The sequence below is a fragment of the Cygnus atratus genome, chromosome 4 (genome assembly GCF_013377495.2).
Source record: "Cygnus atratus isolate AKBS03 ecotype Queensland, Australia chromosome 4, CAtr_DNAZoo_HiC_assembly, whole genome shotgun sequence".
NCBI lineage: Eukaryota > Metazoa > Chordata > Aves > Anseriformes > Anatidae > Cygnus > Cygnus atratus.
In genome coordinates this window covers 50439870-50459688 of record NC_066365.1, presented here as the reverse complement: position 1 = coordinate 50459688, position 19819 = coordinate 50439870, and the positions used below count along the sequence as shown (strand labels likewise).

The window sequence follows — 19819 nt, the reverse complement described above, 5'->3', positions numbered from 1 at the left end:
AATTACAATATAAAAAAAAAGACAATAAAAAAGAAAAGACAATACAGTTGTACTTAGGAGACTCAGAAATCAGTTGGGAAAACTCCCTGGTGACAGAAGTGCACTGCTTGGATTGTATAGCAATTAAATCACGCTGAAGATATCATGTAGTATTATACTAATGTTTTGATGGTTCCCCTCTTATAATTTGTCACTTTCTTCTTCTTTTATACAGCTTTGAAGAGACAGAATTTGTACAGTAGCCCTTTCAGTGCGGTCAGTTACGCAAGCTCCTATAGCCCAAATACTAGTAGCCCCTACAGCAGTGGTTTCAACTCTCCCTCCTCAACACCAGTGAAATCTGCTTTAGTAAAACAGTTCATACCTCCTGGCACCTCAGGTAAGTGTGTGTGTGTCTGTGCGGAGGGGAGGTCCCTTCCTTTCAAAAATACACGCTCAAATATATTGCATTTGCACAGAACTTTTGGAAGACACCAAAAAACTGTCAGTTTTCTGTAGGAAGTTTGCATCATGCAGTATTTAAACATTTTAGGAAAGGCATTTTTGTGGACCTTTTGGTGTGAGATATGTTTTAAATGTTTGGATGCGTATTAGCAGTAGACCAAAACTCTTGCTGTTGCTTCTGTGGAGTCCCAGCACACTTTTGAGGAGTTTCTAGAATTGGCCCTGCAGATGAGGGAGATATAAGTTGCATAGTACATGTTTAAATGTTACATGTTTGTGGTTGTAGTCTCTGCAATTGTGGTATTACTTACTCACTGAAATATTTGGTATGCAATGTATCCATCAGTACCTCTGAGATGTGAACAATGTGATCTAAGAAAGAAGCATATATTTCAGTTAAAGACCTTCCATGAAGCTTAGCAGGCATTACAATAAACAGTAACTTCTGGCAATGTTTTCTGCCTTTATTCTGCACTATAGGTTCTTTCTTTGCAGTAGAAAAATCGATTCCTGGAACGTATCTCTACAGTGAAGTCAGGATGTTGGCTTATATTTACTTTAAGTCACATTAGTTTGCAGGGAAAACAAAAAAACATTACATTAACAGTCCCGCTACCCGTAGCTCACTGTGGACTTATAAAGAGAAGCCTGCACTACAATATACTCAGCAGCATCATTACCCAAGTTTTATTTTAATCTGTGTAGCTCTGGTCTGCATTTTGTGCTGTGTTTGCCTTCATGACAGAGAGAGAATGTAACCGGAAATGGGTTGTCAATCAGAAGGCAGCAAATGGGAAAGAGTTTTTCCAGTATGTTACAGTTTAGCAAAGGTGTGTGCTTACAACAAGTAGTATTTTTGGATAAACTATATTTTAAGCATTCAAAACAATCAATATGCATTGGGTCAGCAATTCCTCACTGTTCAAGAAAGATATACAAATAGTCAAACTTACGTCTTACGCTGTAGTGTGCAGAGACAAGACTTAAAGCGTAAATGAAACAGGTATGCAGTTGCTCTTTCTGCAAAAGCTGTACAAAAACTCCACAGCAGTTAAAAAACTTGGTACAGATGGACCAGATTATATGTCATTAATTTCTTCTGTCATCATTACAATGATTTTATATAAAATTACTCATTCTGTCTGTGTAAATTATATTTTCAGCCTAGATTTGCAGTCAAGTATTTCAAACGGTCTGTTAGCCTCAATGTGTTAGTCGTAATCTGTTCTCAGGTTGTCGGTTCTTTTAACAGGATATGCAGCTTGCTTTTTTTTTGCCTTTTTTTTTTTAAATAAATCTGTTACTCTATTTTCTTTCTATAGGTCACCTTAAAAGCTCAGCAGATAGGAATCCTCCACTAAGTCCACAGTCCTCTTTGGACAGTGAATTAAGTGCATCAGAGATGGATGAGGACTCTATTGGATCTAATTACAAGCTAAATGATGTTACAGATGTGCAAATTTTAGCACGAATGCAGGAAGAAAGTAAGTGTTTTGCATCCTGAAAACCAAGTGGGGCATTTGATATATTTTTTTTAATTGAATAACTGCAGTAGGACTTACTTAGCAGGAATGAGAAAGAGGTTAAGACTCTACTAGGGATGTACAAATGTGGTTCTCCTGAGAAGGCTGGCTAAAGACTTCTGTCTCCAGGTTAAGGAAAGGAAGTTTCTGTGCAGAAATGTTCTTTAGGAACTGCGGACAAAATAAAGACTGGAGAGAGTATGAATTGAGTTTGTAGCGTATGGTATAGGGTAAAAGAATGGTTGTTAGACTACTGTCACCATTCTCCCCAGGAGATAAGTCTTTCCGATGTAATCCAATGTTGTTGACATCAGTCCTTACTCTGTGATTTAAATCGTCAAAATGTAAAGTCAGTATGGCTGGACATATACAGAGGCGTTTTTCACAATTCTTTTTTTTTTTTTTAAGGTTCACTTGAGTCTTTGTCTGTTGTCTTGGTCTCTCTGAGACTGTAGAAAGTGATAGTAATTTTGGTTGTCTAACTCAGTGGACTCCGAACATTTTTATTGCACACCCCTATCAGTAAAATTCTTGAGCACTCCCTATGTATATGTATTAATTTATAAATTATATGCACGTACAGTAGTATATTATATACATTATAAAATGTAGACAAAAATATACATTAAAAAGGATGAGATAAAAATGATGCAAACACTAATTAAAAATATTATTTTATTTATTAATGGTACAAAAAATGATTTTTTTCCTTTACTACAGTGGATTGTCTTCTGTACCCCTGAGTTGTGTGCACACAACTTTGGAGGCCACTGGTTAACTGAACTCTGTTTTCTCGAGGGGGAGTTTGTCACGTAGCTGCTTTGTTACATTTCCTAATGCATTGCAAGAACCCTTTCATTGCAGTTGTTCTAGGATGTTACCTGATACCAAAATTAAGATGTGTCCTGTGATGTGAGTTTCCAGCCTGGGAGAGTAGATGAACAAGTAGACAGTAAACTATACTGATGGTTGCTGTAGTAGGAAAGGGGATGAGCTCACCTACTTATTTCAAGAGATTATAGGCTATTAGATAACTTTATTCGATGCTAATCTGGAATCAATTTTGTGCCTCAAATAAAAAGAGGGAAGATGAGCTGAATGTAAGTTTGAGCTCTGGGCAGATATCTGTATGTGCTGTCTCTAGTCTGAACCATTTGTGGGCAGACAAAAAGTAAACAATGTTCTCATTGTTGCCAGGCCTCCGGCAAGAGTATGCAGCAACTGCTTCTCGGCGTAGTTCTGGTTCTTCTTGCAATTCTACGAGGCGAGGCACACTCAGTGATCAGGAGCTTGATGCACAGAGTTTAGAAGATGAAGAAGATGGCATGCATCACGCAGTGCACCCTGCTGTTAACAGGTTCTCACCATCACCTCGTAGCTCTCCCTGGCCATCACCAAAACAATCTCCAAGGAATTCACCTCGTTCCCGATCGCCTGCTCGAAGTATAGAGTACAGTAGAGTGTCACCCCAGCCTATGATTAGCCGTTTACAGCAACCTCGTCTTTCACTTCAAGGCCATCCTACAGATTTGCAGACTAGTAATGTCAAAAGTGAAGGTAATAAGTTGTGTCTCAAATTCATTACACAATTAGTTAAAGTACTTGTGTAGTTCCTGTAAAGGATTTTGGTCAGTGTAAAGAGTTAAGACTATATGCCTGCATAATACCCTGGTTTAATCTCAGAGTTGTTTAAGAAAAAGCATACCAAGCAAAGCTTAAATTTTTGCTGGGTATCTTAATAGTCAGATGAGTTGATAGGCTTCTATTTATTTTAGATGTTATCCAGTCACTGAGTGTAATCAAGCTTTGTGGTGACTGAATTCTATCTGTGGCAGGAAAATGCACTAAAATAAAGCAGAACACAAGGGAAATGATCATTCACCAGGAGGGTTAGGCCTTGCAGATGACGGAATAAAACGCAGAGAGAATAACTGCAAAGATAAGGGTAATGTTGCAATTTGCACATGCCTTTAGCCTGTGATATAGCTGAATGCTTTCTTCTGACAGTGTAGGACTGTGAGCATTTTGAGCGTGAACATGGTCTTAAAAATAGTAGTACTGTCTTTGTTAGATATTTTAAATATTTCAAAGCTGTGCAAACTGCCACAATAAAAATAAAACTTGCAGGAAACGTGACACAATTAGACTATATCTAACCTTAATCTATCTAATCGTTTTCCTATTTTAAGAAATGTGATTATCTGGCAAATAAAATCTTCAGAAATAATATTAATTTAGGTATTAAGAATACACCTTATTTATTCCTCTTTAAGGTAAGCTGGATGTAGAGTGTCTGACGTAGAGATGATGTAGAAATGTATTTTTAAACAGTTTATTTTCTATTTTTTCTCCACTGATACAACAGAGGTCTATACCACTTACAGAATTCCACTGACAAGAAATTTTAAATTTTTAATTAGGAAATTAAGTGTGCTAGGCTAGAGCTTTTGGGGAAGATGATCCCGCAAATTTAATTAGTTGTTTAAGAATATCTTCGGAAGGGCTAACAGAAATCTCATCTAGTAATAGTAGTTTGAGAAAATTTTAGGTATAAAGTAAATCAATCAACACAAAAGTTAGTAAACGGTGTTGGAGCTTAGTTGAGAATTCCTTCCCTGTTCTTTTCTAGGGCTTCATGAAAGTCTTAATGCGTGCTAGATGAGCTACAACAAAAACATTCCATTAGAGGCAAGGTACCAAAAACTGGCGTCCCACTATCAGAGAGATTAAAATAGAGCATGATCATGTGTTTCTGAAACACTTCCAAGGAACCCTCGTGGAATGTTTTTTGTGCTGTTGGATGTTGCTTGGATATTCAGAGTTGATACACCAGCAACCTAAAAAAAGTTGAGATTTTTTTCCGGCTGTAGACTGGTTAGAGGGAGATTTAGATGTTCAAGATGCACCAACTGCAATGCAAACCAGTGCAAACTTCTAAGTGAAGAAAGTACACGTGTAAGAATACTCAGCCTATGAAGATGCTTACTTGTGTTTTCATCTTCAGTGCTTGTGCGTGGTTAGAGTACTTCTTCCCCGCATCCCCCTTCATCATCAGGTTGGCCATCCATCATGCCTTGTCATCTGCACTCCTCTGTCCTGAAGTGTGTCATCAACCCAGCTCTGCATGGGTTGGACGTACGCAGAATGTCATTAGACTTGGGAGAAATTTAATGGCATCTTTGTGTATTCTGTGACTAATGGTACCAATTGTAGAAGATCCTTAAAGAATCAGTACTAGCTGAACAGATAGTCAAATGAGATGTGAAAGAAGAAGCGTGACGTTTCTTTAATTTTGAATGTTGTGTGTTGACAGGTTCTTTCCAAGTGCGTGTCGGTTATTTGTTGTATAATATGCTATTGTGAGGCTAGGTAGTTCCAAATGTTGACTGAAAAATTACGGTATGTTTTTAATCTTCAGGCAAGCATTGTATATTATAATTTTATTGATGAAGACTTCGGGAAGTATGCCAAACTGCAAGTTAGGTTTCTCTGTTGAATTGCTGTAATAGTAGAACAAAACTGAGGAAATTATAATGTAGACATGCTTCAGTTTCAGAACATGCCATGACTGACTTTTTTCACCACCAAGTGAGAACTGTTCATTCTTCCTGTTTTATATAAATGTTTTGTGTATGATGCATCTAAAGAACTATAATGTAACAAAATATGCATTTAAATTGCTGTGTAGTTTATATACCTAACTGTTCGTGTCACTTAGATTTTTTGGTTTCAGCTATTGGTTAAGAGCTTGGACTTTGTCCAGCATTTGACTACGTATCGTGATGTCGTTGTGTTGTTTCATACAGAAAAAACTAAGGCGTAGTCTTCCAAACCTGTCCAGGACATCTAATATCCAAGCTGAGTCTGTGAAAAACAGCAGAAGTGACTCAAACTTCCAAGTGCCAAATGGAGGAATACCTCGCATTCAACCTCAAGCCTCAGCCAGTAAGTACTTTTGTGGCATTTCAGCGTATATGTTAGAATTGAGTGGTGGTACTGAGATGTTTTCCAGTGTCGTGGCACAGAGAAACACTGCATGCCACACTGGCAATGCTAATTTTGATTTTAATCACATTTGTCTGGAAATTTCTTTTTTTGGTAAAAGAAATCAGGTACTGAATATATTCAAGGGATGTTTGGTCTCTAATTAAAGTATCATTTGTACTGTCCTAAAAGCATATACAAAAGCACTATAAAGAGTGTAAATATAGTAGTGTTAGACATTTCAGAAACCATTTATTTTCTGTGATTAACAGAAGGTATAATGCCTTATACTGTTGAATTTTATTTTCAGACCACAAAAATGTATCAGGCTACCAAAATACTCATCTAGGTTGGGTTTTGCTATTTTTAACTAGTGAAACCTGATCTGAAATCATTCATGCAATTTTAACTCTCATTTGCAGTTTTTCTTCTTCTGTTCTGTCACCTGACAATTCTGTGTTCAGATGCAGATTTTATTTTTTTCAAGAGGCAGTGTTTCTCGGTAAAGGTTTGGATGAACCTGCATCCTGTGAAACAAATTAGCCCAGTGCTGGGTTAGTGCCTGCTAGTTTGTCTAAAAGTGAACTGCTGATATGAGAATGCTGCTAATCTCTCAAGTCTCCTAACAACGGTGACCTTAAAGAAGCCAAAGCAAATGAAACTTAAATATTCAGTGCTTCTTTATATGTCAATATTGACAGTTCCTGTTGTTTAAATGTTTCCTGACCATTTTATTTTAAAACAAGTTTCAAAATGAATAGGACTGTGTGACATTTTCAAAGGAAGAACACATTATGAATATCATTATTTGTAGAGCTTTGAACTACAGAAGTTCATCAGTAATCTAAATATTTGGCAAGTAATGTAAGATAATATCTGTGAATGAAACTAATTTTATTTTTACCCATTGAACAGTAAATGCATACTGGTGTAGCAATTGGCCTTTTTAACTAGTCCTTTCAAAACAGTGGGCTAATACAACCAAATACAGTTAAGTACAGGATAAGGAATACAGATCTTGCCAAAGACTATAAAATTTCTATCTTTGTAGTGACTCTGACAGGATGTAAGGGTTGTGTGTCCCAAGTGTGTGATACTATAGCCAAATCTGCACAGGTTGTATGTGGTGTTTTAAAACTGAGCGAACTTGAAAGGGGAAAGCAAAGAGGGCATCTTAGCTGGTCAGAAAGCTATTTCCAAAATTAAAAGTATATTCACAGTGAAACTTCATGGAAAGATCAGACAGCAGAAGTCTCGATATTCAGTATTAATTGAGTTACTGCATTGCAGGAGTGTGACTTATGTTTATACATATATAATTTGTTTTTCCAACTGCTGGATGGATTGAGAATCATGGAGACTATTAGGTAAATTTGTTTGCTTTTTATGGGAATCTTTCCCCAGATGTGAACCACTCTAGGCCAACTTACATTTCAATGTAAGTTAAGTATAATTAACAAAGCGCAGATTTCTAGCTTTTACAGTTTCCCTGCTCTTACAGATGTTTGTCAGAGTCTTGCTATTGACAATCGTAAAACGGTTTGTGTATGAAGTCAATGAGTAAGTATCTTTGCTTAGCCTGGATTAAAAAAATTTCCTCAAAACTGTACATTGTATTAAAAAAATACAGAATTGTGTCTTTTTTCCTGTATACTTTTTGTTTTATTGGTTTTATATTTTGTCACCTTGCACAAAGCACTGTTAAATTGCAGCAAATTTTTGTTTTCCCTTGGCAATGACTTCCGGGTCTTGGGATTCAAAGCTTCTTCATACCTGCTAGTTTTGCATGAGCTTACCTTTGCAAGGATGCTGGCTTGCCACCTGAGGTCACTACTTTTCTCTTTGTCAAAGATCTGCTGTTCATAATTTACTTGCACATTTGCTGTGGCTGCAATACTGAACTTGCTATGGTTGCTGGCATTCAAAAATGAGTTAGGAATCCAGTAAGTTTCTGTACAGACAATTCCTGTTATGGTTACATAGGCAAATTGTACATGGCTGATTAAAGAGTAGAGGAAAGATACTTATAGTACATACAATTGTAAAAGGTGAAGACATTTGGTATTACAACTTTTAGCTGTAATTTAGTGAAAAATCCAAATTCTCTTTGAAAAGGGATTGACTGAGTGAATTACATATTAGTTTATAACTATTAGAATCTTCCTTTACATCTGGTTCACTGTGCAGTTATGCAGAAAGGATTTCTGAATATGAGAGCTGATAAATATTTTTCACCTTAAAACACTGGAAGGTATGGTAATACTTGCATTCTCCAAGGAACAGGTATCTTTTAGACTTTAATGTGTTACAGATTGGAGAAGTCTCTACATTTAGGTACTACACCACATAGATTGTGCAAAGCTATCGAACTTCAAAGGTGGCTTCCACGTAGGAGCTACGTGCTTTGTTGTGGCTTGTGTGTGCACGTTACTTCTGTATTTAACTAGCATTTATTAGCACAGGGATGTGAAATCCTAAAGCAGAATTAAATATAATGCTTTTTCAAAGAGCTAAGCTGTAGATTGTACAAATTATTAGTAAAGTCACTGTAATCTGCTTGCCAAGATCCAGCTGCTTGGCATATTCAGAATAAAAGAAGAAAGTGATTGTTCTAAGGAAACCAAGTATTCCAGTTCAGTTAATCAGAAATAAGCATAACTACGTATATTCAGCTTGCACCGTTTGTGACAGGTAACATAATAGCATACAGAGCAGTTCAAGAGCAGCAAATAGTGTGGATGAACATGCACTCCATGCTTACCTCAAACTGCATGTTTCCGCAGCCTTACTCAAATTGCCCTGCCTGAAGTTCTTTTTGGTGGTGTAGTGCTCATAATTGCTTAGCTGTTGAGGGCTTTCTTGGCGTCTCCATTCAGAAGGAAGGAATTTTATATATATATTTTAAATTCTTTCCATATCATCCCTCATCTCTGACTTGCAAGGAGTGTAAATAATGATGGGGGAAGGAACTTAGTGCCATATACTGTAGCATATTTAAATCCAATTGAATGACTTAAGGAGAAACTAAATTCAAGATCATAAATATTGAAGGAAGAAGCTGTTCTTGATTTTGTGTGGTGAACAAAAAAAAAATTTCAGTAAAAAATGGTGTTATGGAGTACTTGTGCACAGAAAAACTCTGGCCAGTGGTAAGCTTCACTAAATTCCTTTAAGAAAACAAGTCTAGGAAGTGTCATTTTTAAACATCTTACTGCCTTTAATTGGCTGCTTATGGGTAGGCCTTAAAAAAAAAGTTTATGACAAGACCATGTGCCAGAAGTTGAATGAGAACTGGATATTGCTTCTTGCTTTGTTGCATTTAGATTCTAGTTAGTGGAATGATTTTTTTTTCTTAATAGCCACAGGCAGCATTTTATCATGTTTATGGATACGTTTATTCCTTTTTGCTGTTTGTTGAAAACGACAGGTTTTAGTTAGTTATTAAGATCAACATGAATAGACTACTTAGATTTTCAGAATGAAAGTAAAACACACGAAATTCTTTTATAGCTCACAAAATATTGCAAATTTGCAATACTGACTGAAGGATAGGAAAGGTGGTGGCAATTATATACTATCAAGTTTAGAAAAGAAGGATTAATTAATATTATTAGGATTCTGTTTGTTCCTTCTCCTGCCTTCTTTATAGCATTCACCAGTTGGTGATGGGAATACTGAGTTAGGCTCTTCGTGCACAGCTGTTCCCCTATCTTTCTTCCCTCCCACTGTGGAAATAAGCCTTATTAGTGTAAACAGTTAAAAACAAAACAAAAACAAAACAACAAAAAAAACACTGTACCCTGAGGTAAGCAGAGGTGATTTTTTCATACATTATGATTTTAACAAGCCTTTGTGTAGGCACAGCTTTATTTCATTGACTGCTTTCCTTCTTCCCTCCTTAAATGTGCTGCAGTGAAAATATGCTGAATCGATGCGTTCCTTCTGGCAATAGATAGTTCTCTCTTTGCCAAGATTCTGCGGCTCGTGGAACATTGGCTTCTCTCTTGGTAACTGGTAGGTAGTGAGGATGTTTCAAGGCAGTATTGGACCTTGAGCATTACTAGAAAAAAGACAGGACATAGCAGCAATTAAAACATTTTGGCACACTGTCCACATGTTGGCAGCTGCTGATTCTCAGTTTTATGTCTTCAAGTTTGAGTTCTCTTGTGTACCATTAGATAAAAAAAAATGGCAGACATCTCTCCGAATGGCTTATGTTTGCTATAGCTTTCTGATGTGATCACATTCATAATAAGATGTGTTTTTGTATAGTGTTAGATGTTTTTGGAAAACTACTTTAAAATGAAAAGTTTAATCTTGCTAGATCAAGTATGACACTTTAATTTTCATCTTTTTTAATCTAATCTTGCACTCATATTGCTGTAGCATGTTTGCTAGGTGGCTTGTCCTCCCTTTGGTGTAATTTTTTTATTTTTTTAAATTTTTTTTTGGCCTTTCTGGGCTTTTTGCCCTGCAAGAAGCTTTACTCTTACAGAATCTGCGCATTTCGCACTGCAAAATTTCTGACACGCTCCTCTGTAACTCTTTGCCATTAAGAGCAAGCACCATTTAAAAACAAAGCAGCACTTCCAGTGTCATAACAGCTTTTTGAGTGTTTTACTCACTCTGTTCCTTGATGCTTCACAAGTGGATGCCATTTTGAAATTCCCAGTAAATTTAGTTTTCTTATCTTAGACAAATATAACACTTCTTGTCTTTCAACAGCTCTGCAAAGGCAGAAAAATTTGCCTCGTGCTGCCTTCAAAACCAAACAGTTTCTTCAAACTCCATCTACAAAAGGAGGTAATTAACTTACAGCCTCTTATCAAGCTCCAGCAGATCTCAGATAACTGTTCACCTGCATTGAATCGCACACATTCTAGATTATTGGTTGCTGTTGCATGTTAAGATTAACTAGTGGATCTTGCTGTATCAAAGTATCTAACTTTTTGGTCTAAACATTAAAAATACGTCCCTGGATCATGTAGGGAAAGAAAAAACTCTGGGGATAAAATCCAAGGATTGGTGACTTCTAGCATTAATCAGTAAATCTGGATTAGAAAAATAGAATTCTGAATCCATATTCACAGGGGCTACGTTCAGATTTTTGTTGTTGTTGTTGTAACATAAAGTTGTAAAAAAAAAAACTTGTAAAAAATCTGTTCTGATTCTGAAACAATATTCAGGCAAATGAAAATATCCTTCTTTACTTTGCACTGGAAACAAATGCTAGCAACTTCATCCTTGAGCATATAATGTTGAGTTTTGTGCCCCTGTGCACACGTGCTTGTGCTTTCTCTTTTCCTCTCAAAACTGGATGATTATCCCCAACATACAATAATTTAGTATTTTTCTCTCAAGGAATTGGAGTCTATTGTATATAATATCCCAGTTTGCTAATGGCTGAAGTTGACTTATTTTTGAGAAGAGTACACAATCCAGTTAGACAAGTTTTAACTGATTTGTAATTAATGCTGGCAGCATCGTATGTGACAATCTCTCAATTTCACTGCCAAGATAAAAGCAAGTTCATGGGTTTGGTTTCAAGTGTAGTTGGTCCTGTTGCCTATTACAAGCTTAGATTACTTCATTTTAAAAATATTTCATTTGGGACCAATTCATTTTATATATATATGTTAGAATCTCTTAAAAATAGTGAGAATCCTTCATGCACATACTGAAGGTGGACAATAAAAAACCTTTCAGTGCTTTAACAGTGCTAACTTCTTCAAGTCAACTTCATTCCATGCAGAAAGTTTTATTGCCCTGTCTTCCCCTGAAATAACAAAGTATAATGACTTTGAAACAGATTCACCTGGCTAATAGGAGGTCTCTAACGGTCTTCACGACATTTCTTACCAAATGCAGAAAATTTGTTTCACTGTTCTGCTTTGGCACATGACCATCATCTCTATTCCTTTGCAAATCTTTTTGCGCTGTCTTTCCAGTTGGCCATGCCTTTGCCGTCAGCTGGTTATCTTGAACACTTACAATGTTGATGGCCTAGTCTGGAGCTGTTGAAATGTACATAAATTTACTTGTCTTCGAGTTTATACTATTTTCAAGAATTTATTATACCTTAAAGAGGGAGGAACAGAACCCATTCCACTGTCAGTTACATGTTCCAGTTTGTCATGAGTCACTGAAAATTAGGACCCAACATGGCCTTTTCAGCTATTTGCTGTTTTATAGTCCTCAATACGTTGATTTTCTTGTTTCTCATCTAAGCAGGAGATTCTTGGGATTATGGAAGCATTATTCAGAAATGAAACAACTTTCAAAAGACTAGATTACTATGAGCAATAATTTTGTTACCAGTCTGAATCATTTCATAACAATGGTTACTATTAAACAACTGCACCTGAATTGATTCTGGTTTCAAGTTGTGGTGCAATCCAGATGATTGTAGCCTCACAGAATCCGACTTTGTCAGCTGGGGATCACTTGCTCCCTGCCCACAATCAAGGACGGAATCACGAGAGGGTGGGAAGTCTAACTGTTGTGACTGCACAGTGCCGCTGAGTTTTTATTATTGCCACAGGTTTTATTGTAGCTGGTTCTAGTTAGTTTAGTTTCTAAGGGGATGGAGGTGTATAGTGTTGTTAAACACTACCCTTACATGTTTTTATTAAACATCTACCAGTTCAATACTGCAGATGGCTATACAACATCAAATGGATTTGACTAAGGCAGTACCTCACTCTTTTTAATCCTCTCTTACAAATAGGCCAAATCATGTTTTATTAAATATCCAAAACTGCTCCAAGAAAAAAAGATTTCACATGCAGAGCAAAATTATTAGGCAGTTCGCCAATGATTGCATCATGTAGACTGCTTTGGAGATCACTGCACATTGGAAGACAATTAATTCCTTTATGTAAAAGGATGAATACAGCTCTCAGCAATGCCGGCAATGCTTGTGCTGACAGGAAGCATCTTATGAACTGACAGCTCGAGTTGGAAGCGTGGTAAAATATGGTCAACACTGGGCAACAAGAGAACTAATTTGCTGGATACTTGCTTTCACTGGAAAAGTGACAGACTTTCTTCAGTTTCAGGTTTTCATTACTTGTATTTCGTACCTTAAACCTATTCCCCATGGTGAAGGTTAGTGCCTGAACTCTCATTAGCAGGCTCAAAAGCTGTATTCAGTTTTTACAGGCTGGCATTGTTCAGCAGGTCAGTTGCTAGCATGGTGCTATATTTGTATTCCAGCAAGTATGGTGATGAGAAAATTAGTGGTAAAAGCTCCCTATGTTTAGACTGTTGAATCACTTGGAAATTGCAGATTTGATTACACACACCAGTGTTACAGGCAATTTCACATTTACAACAAAACTTCTAATATGTCATCTGTCCTAGTCCTAGGAGTACTTTGCCACCGTTCTTGTCCGGTCATTCTGATGTTAGCGCTTTCTGTAATCCATCATCTGGCTTTACACCAAGGCTTTTGTTTTAAGGGTTTTTATTTATTCTCCTTGCTACTTACCAATTGTCATGTACTGTTGACATCTCTACCACCTTTTTTGTCGGCTTTTCCCATGTGCGGCTTCATGCTATGTTTGATTTCGCTGTCGGTGGAAAGGCCCTCTTGGATAATCCAGTAAGGAATTGAATCCAATTCACATCTATAATGAGGCACATATTAATCTTCCCGGACATCCCCTAACAGGGATAGCTTCAAAATACAACCTGAAAATACTGCTTCCTCTGTACCCCATTTAGGATTTGTGTTCTTGACACTAGTCACTAGTCTCTTTTTTTCTTACTCCTCTTGTTCTTAGTAGATCTGTCTTGTAAAATGATAGTAAATGCTACATGAAGGACCATCTTCTTTATGTACAACATCTGTCAAAGAGGAAATCAGCTTTGTCTCTGTGTAAAGAAGTTTATTTCGTAGAAGAAAAAACAGTACATGCGAGGTCATTTAATGTAGATGTGGTTTTGTTTTCTTTTCCTAATTGATTTGATTGTCCAACTGTTACTGAATCCCACCAAAATCCTAATCAGCTTGAAAAGCTGGTGAAATTCCATTAAGAAGATGGATTAGTTCAAGTATTCTGTTTATTGATAAATTTTGCATATTTTGAAAATATTTTGGATACTCATAAAGAACTGTGCTGAAGATTTGGCGCTACCAAAGGACTTGAATATTCTCTTAGTCAGTATTTTGCTGTGAGGATCAATTGTCATTCATTGCCAGCTGTCTATTAAAATTCATAAGTAATTCCTGTGTATATAATAAATAAAAACTCTTGCTATTGATGGAGCGAAATAGATATGTTGTACAAAAATAAAATGTCAGTGGCATACGTTTGTGTGTGCACCTCGTATGAAGGGCTTGCACAGACAGTATGCTGTCTAGTAGGTCTGACCCTATAAATGGGTTTTTACTGGCTTATTAACCTTTCCAAGGAAGGACTTGGTAAAGACTTGCATTTTACATACTAACTCAGACACAAAGTATTTGAATTCAGCTATTAGTTATACTGATAATTCAGATAATGTTTATAAGAAGAGGAAGGCTCTAAGTTGTCACAGTTGTCTGATACAAGTTTCGTAGCTGCATCTTAGTCTCTTTGATTTGGGGAGTTGGCTGACCTTTTTTTTCCACCTTTGAAGAGTAAATCTTGAACTTGACCATATCATGAGGTGAATCCCAATGCAGTGGACCTGGTCAAGAAGAAGAGCATCAAAGAAACTTTAAGATGCCCTACTCTCTGAGCTTCATCGCTGCAATTGATGAAGCAGAAATACGCATAAAAATGTCACGTTAGAATCCTGTATTCTTGAATGTGTTGTTTTAGGGAAGGAAATTAAGTACACGTTTCTGAAGCAGCTAAATTTCTTATTAGCAAATAAGTTCACCTCTGTTTCTTTTGACTCGATGGTTATAATGGTTAGAGCCTTAGCATTACTTACAAATCCAGATAAATATTCATAGGAGGTAAATGGAACGTTAGAATTATACTATCAAAAACACATGACAAAGAGGACATCTGAATTCCTGTTTCTCATTGCTGCTTGATTGGCTGTACTCCATTACACATTCCATGTTGTTTGAATTTTCACATAAAATCATTTCCTGTTTTTAATTTCAGCTATACGGTAAGTTAAGCTTGAAAGTAACTTCTGTATTTTATTTTCCAGTACCTTCTTCAAGTAAATTCCGCTCCCCTGCAGCACCATCTCCCCTAGCTCTCCGACAACCAGTGAAAGCATTTAGTAACCATGGACCCAGTTCTGTTGCTTCTCCAGAAGCCACACAGCTGACGCACAGCAGTTCTTCACCAGGGCCTCTTGGGGCTCAGAGTTCAGGCTTGCCAAGCCCTGCCAGCAGTATTAACAGCACTACTCTTACCAGACCGGCAGGGACAGCAGGGATGAGGAGTGGTTTACCCAGACCCAGTGCCCCTTCTACGGGGGGCATCCCAGTGCCTCGTAGCAAACTTGCACAGCCTGTTCGCAGGTGAGTATGTGAAAGGCAGTCTTGATGTGAAGTTTTCATATTGTACTTTGTACACTGTGTATGTCTGCTGGTCCTTCCTGCGGTTCTTACTTGGGTCTCAAGGTCTTTAGAAATGATGGAAATGGAGACCTCCATGTGGACCATTTGCATGTGTTTCCAAAATAGAGTTGAAGCAAAACTGAGAGAAAAAGACTCTTGAATTAGAATGTAAAGATGAACGAGTGAAGCTGAAATGAATAACAAAAGATACCAAACTAAGTAAATAAGTGTCGTAGTCTGGGCTGAGAAGGCAATAAGCAATTGTTCTTGCGGTAAAAAAATTAGCAAAATGTAGCTGGCAAGTGAAAATCCATTTGTACCACTGAGTGACACATCCTGAAGTCAGAATTGTTGAAGTTCTTCTTGTAATCCATTTGTCAAGCAATGACACCACAGTAGAACAGTTTCTCTCCTTGGGCAGCTAGAAACTTTGGGAAGGAAGACATGTTAAGGACAGAGGGGGCATCCATAGTATATTCTAAACTTACCGTAAATATCAGTGCAGTTAAGCCACAGAACAAACGAGAGTTTCCACCTCAAACATAACCTCTGTGCTAGCACCCTGCAGTAGAAGTTGCTTAATGGCAGAGTTTTGGAAAGCAACCACAGGAGAAACTACTTATTAGCTGGAAAGTCTACACAGTTTGTCTTCAGGAGAATAGAAGGTAGTGGTGCACTTAGAATGGCTCTTAATGCCACGCTAGTGTGCATTGTCACTGAATGTGTCAAGTGGAAGCCATCTGATGTAAGGAAGCAGTCATCCATGAGGAATATTGAGAATCCCCTTAAACAGAAAGGATAAACACTTGGTCTCCAGTATTATAGAAAAGATGAGACATCCATAAATAGCAAAGTGGGGGAATTTTGTTCTGCAGTAAGTGCTGGGCAGGGGAACAACAAGTGACTCTCACAGTATTGACTGTTTTGCACTCTTGTCAGCAGTGTGAAACTTCATGTAATAAACAGCAGTTGTTTTTTGACAGGAAATTCGTAACGTGCAAAGCGTGGTTGTCCAAATCGCAACTGGTCTGAGAAGTGTTTCACTTATTACACAGCTATTGTTTTGGAAAGTTTAGGTATACAGCATACCATATCTATACACGATGCAGTAATGAAGTATCTATGAACTTCAAAATTTTGATGTAAGCAAAATGTAATACTATGATATTCTAAAAGAGGATTTCCCTGTTTATACATCATGGAAAAAAATGTCTATTTTTAAATGGCAGGAAATCAATCAGTAAAGTTTTCTATCTTGTTATGCATGTGTTTATCTGATGTAGTAATTGTCAAGACATAATACATAAACTGAAAATGCTTTGGGGTTTATGTTAAGTAAACTATTGCAGAGAAGCAAATGAACAAAGTGTATATTTTATTTACAAAATGTTTAAGTTCTTACGTATTATCGATGGAGACTTCAGCAGTTACGTATGAAACTAAAAGATATCTCATTTTATTTTAGATCATTACCCACTCCTAAAACCTATGGTAACATGAAAGACGAAAGTTGGAAAGATGGCTGCTATTGAACTGCAAAGTGTAATGCAGAGTTCCAGTGCTCATGGATGCTTCCTCACCAGACTAACAGACAGCTTGATTATACAGACTGTTCAGATGTGACTTTTGGGATTTGTAAAAATTCCAGACCTCTCTGTCTCTAATTAGCACAAACTGGCAGAGATTATAAAGCAGCACTTTAATGACATCTAACATCAGATGTTTGGTGATCATACAATCACTTTCACATTAAATTGCTCTCAGTTCTGTTGTTGGTTTTTGTTTTTTTGCTTGCTTGCTAAAAATATATCAATTTGAGCATTTATGACAGTGGCCAATGTCTGGGCAAAAACCTAACGAATGCCAAAGAAATGCCCATCTTGAAAAACAGCAAGTATAACAGTCAACTTAGATTGTCCAAAACTTCATTTTTGACTGTTTTAAATCAGCAAAATGATTGGTAAATATGTACTATTCAAATAAGACCACATTAATCAGAGTGGGTATTCTGACTGCAGACTGCTACAGTGCTAACAAAACATTGCTTTTCACAATTGTTTGAGATTCTCATTGGGGAAAGTGGTACGTACATCCTTCAGAAAGAATCAGAAGTTACTCTGGAGGCTTAGGTAGAACAGTAAATAGTAGCCATGGCTTTTATTAACATTGAAGGTTTGAATGTAGCAGACGTACACAAACACAATAGTATAGATTGCATCTTTCCGACGTTGATTTATCAGCTTTACATGCTCTTATATGTTTGATTGCCAAAAGGGCTTCGTATCAGTTGTACAATCTTTCTAACCTTAACGTTTCTGGCTCAGGAAAGATGGCCTTTGCTATTGTAGCCACATTTTTAACACATGGCATGCTATTTGGGGAAAACTTTTTTTTATAGCAGGTTTCCTTGAAAAGGAAAGAGCAAGTAGTAATGTTAATTTGTTCTAATACCATACCACTATGCTTGCAGCCTGGAACACAACTGTAAATGCTGGTAGTTATGGAGAAGGAAACACAACTATGCACTTGTAACATACAAATTTTAAGGTAATGAGTTGACTTTTGATGCCAAATGATATTCATTTAGGTGATGTTCCATGGTATGAGGGAGTTTTCTGTATCCTATTTTTTTACTTTCATCCATTTCTTAAATTGGTTTATTTTAAATTGTAAATATTTTTACAGAAGATATTGCCCATGTAAGTGTGTTTAAATATGTACTTTGCCTTACATATGTGTATCTTACATTACTGGTAACAGAGTATGAAACCTGCTATGTCTGTTTACAAGCTATTAAATTCCTCTGGTGGCTCTGACTTATTCTAACACTCACGTTTTGCTCAAAGCAACTCATTCATATAATTACCATTTGAACCATTGTTTTCTGTTCCGGAAGACATCATGCAAACATTTGTAACAAAAGTTGTATTGGGTGGGACTAGTTAAATGGAAGGGATTTTGTTTGAAGCTTTTCCAGTATTTTGGATGTACAGTTGATGAAGTAACAGAATGTGAATGGTACCCTTTGTGCAATGACTGACAAACACTAAAAGTTGGATTGGACGGTAGGTAGCCTTCAGCCCCGTTAGTATCTGAGGTTGGAACTGCAGGTGTATTTTGACTCCCACCACTAAGAGGATAACTAACCCTGAAATTCTGGCACTTGAATTTTAGGCTAGCATTAGCATATTCCTGGATGAAAAGCCATGCAATACTACTTGAGTTGGAAGAAGCCAAATAGGAAGGAGTGAAGACTGATTTGCAGCTCTAATTACTCCAGCAGCTGTAGGCAAGTTTTGGATTGATGAGCGACTTCACACTCCAGACCAAGATCTGTGCTGAGACTTTGAAGTCGGGGTATCAAATATACTGTAATTCAGTAAGATTTCAGCAGAAGTAAAGAAACTACCTTGCACCAGTAGACCACTCCTAGGCACTTATCTAGCCTCGTGTCACTTGGCGGTGCAGGTAATGGACGTTAGTCAGTATCATGTAACTAGTAAGCAGAAGAGATCAAATGCGCCTATTCCCATAAAAGGCTGAATTCTAACATTTCAGCTTTTTATAAAGCAATGCTGCAGTCTTCATTGACAAAAAAATGAATTTTAATTGGTGGATTTTATTAAACGCTTAATAGACTTTTAAATTTTGAGATTCAGTTCAGATGGCAATATTGGGGTTTTACCGTGGCTGCATCAAACTGTTGTAATACGTTTCCTTAAGTTAAGTAATTCATCACTTGGGTAAGTTCAGCTTCAGTTCTGTAAGCATTCTTTTCTCTGCCGTTCTACTCCCCCTGGAATACAGCTAACGACTTCCTGAAAAAACAGACTATCTGTTCACTAGAAAGCCTTTGTGCATTACCAGTTTATTGATATCAGGAAATCATGGGGCTCTGTGTTTAGAGATTACTGCAGAAGTGTGGAAATATGGATTTGATAAACTAGTGCCTATGATTTACTTAACTTATGTTTGATATAGTAGTAAGGGTTTTATGAATGTGGATTACTTTGTGTGCCAACAGCTCGGAATTGTTGTATGTATGTAGGCAGAAAGACATGTTCTGCTTCCAAAGTTATTTAATTTTTTTTGTGTTTGAATGTTTTTGTAAGTGTTAAAAGTGTAAAAATATATATATAAAATATTCTTACCACAAAATACTTCCTGGGTCATTATTTTTTTACAACAAACTGTTCATAAAATCTTTTACATATTTAGAGGGTATTGTTTTAACAGATTTGGGCTTTTTTTTATTGGTTAGTCTGCTTTTCAAGCACTGTACTCATTTTTTCAGTACTTACCAACATTAGCTACTGCCCCCTGCAATTCATGAAGAGAGTATAATGCTGTATTTGCATTC

The 19819-nt window shown here is 36.9% G+C and overlaps 1 protein-coding gene across 2 annotated transcripts in view; it reads left to right on the top strand.

Annotated features, from left to right (window-relative positions):
- The window catches only part of SLAIN2 (SLAIN motif family member 2), a 35996-nt gene extending 16377 nt beyond the window's left edge, over positions 1-19619 (top strand). The window contains exons 3-9 of one of the 2 annotated variants that reach the window (XM_035550724.2): positions 215-379; positions 1767-1928; positions 3165-3524; positions 5775-5912; positions 10677-10754; positions 15102-15420; positions 16925-19619. In XM_035550724.2, coding sequence (XP_035406617.1) covers positions 215-379; positions 1767-1928; positions 3165-3524; positions 5775-5912; positions 10677-10754; positions 15102-15420; positions 16925-16991 — 1289 coding nt within the window. In that variant the 3' untranslated portion in view covers positions 16992-19619. The remainder of the gene's footprint in view (positions 1-214; positions 380-1766; positions 1929-3164; positions 3525-5774; positions 5913-10676; positions 10755-15101; positions 15421-16924) is intronic. The other variant, XM_035550735.2, reaches the window with a different exon arrangement.
- Positions 19620-19819: the final 200 nt, after the last annotated feature.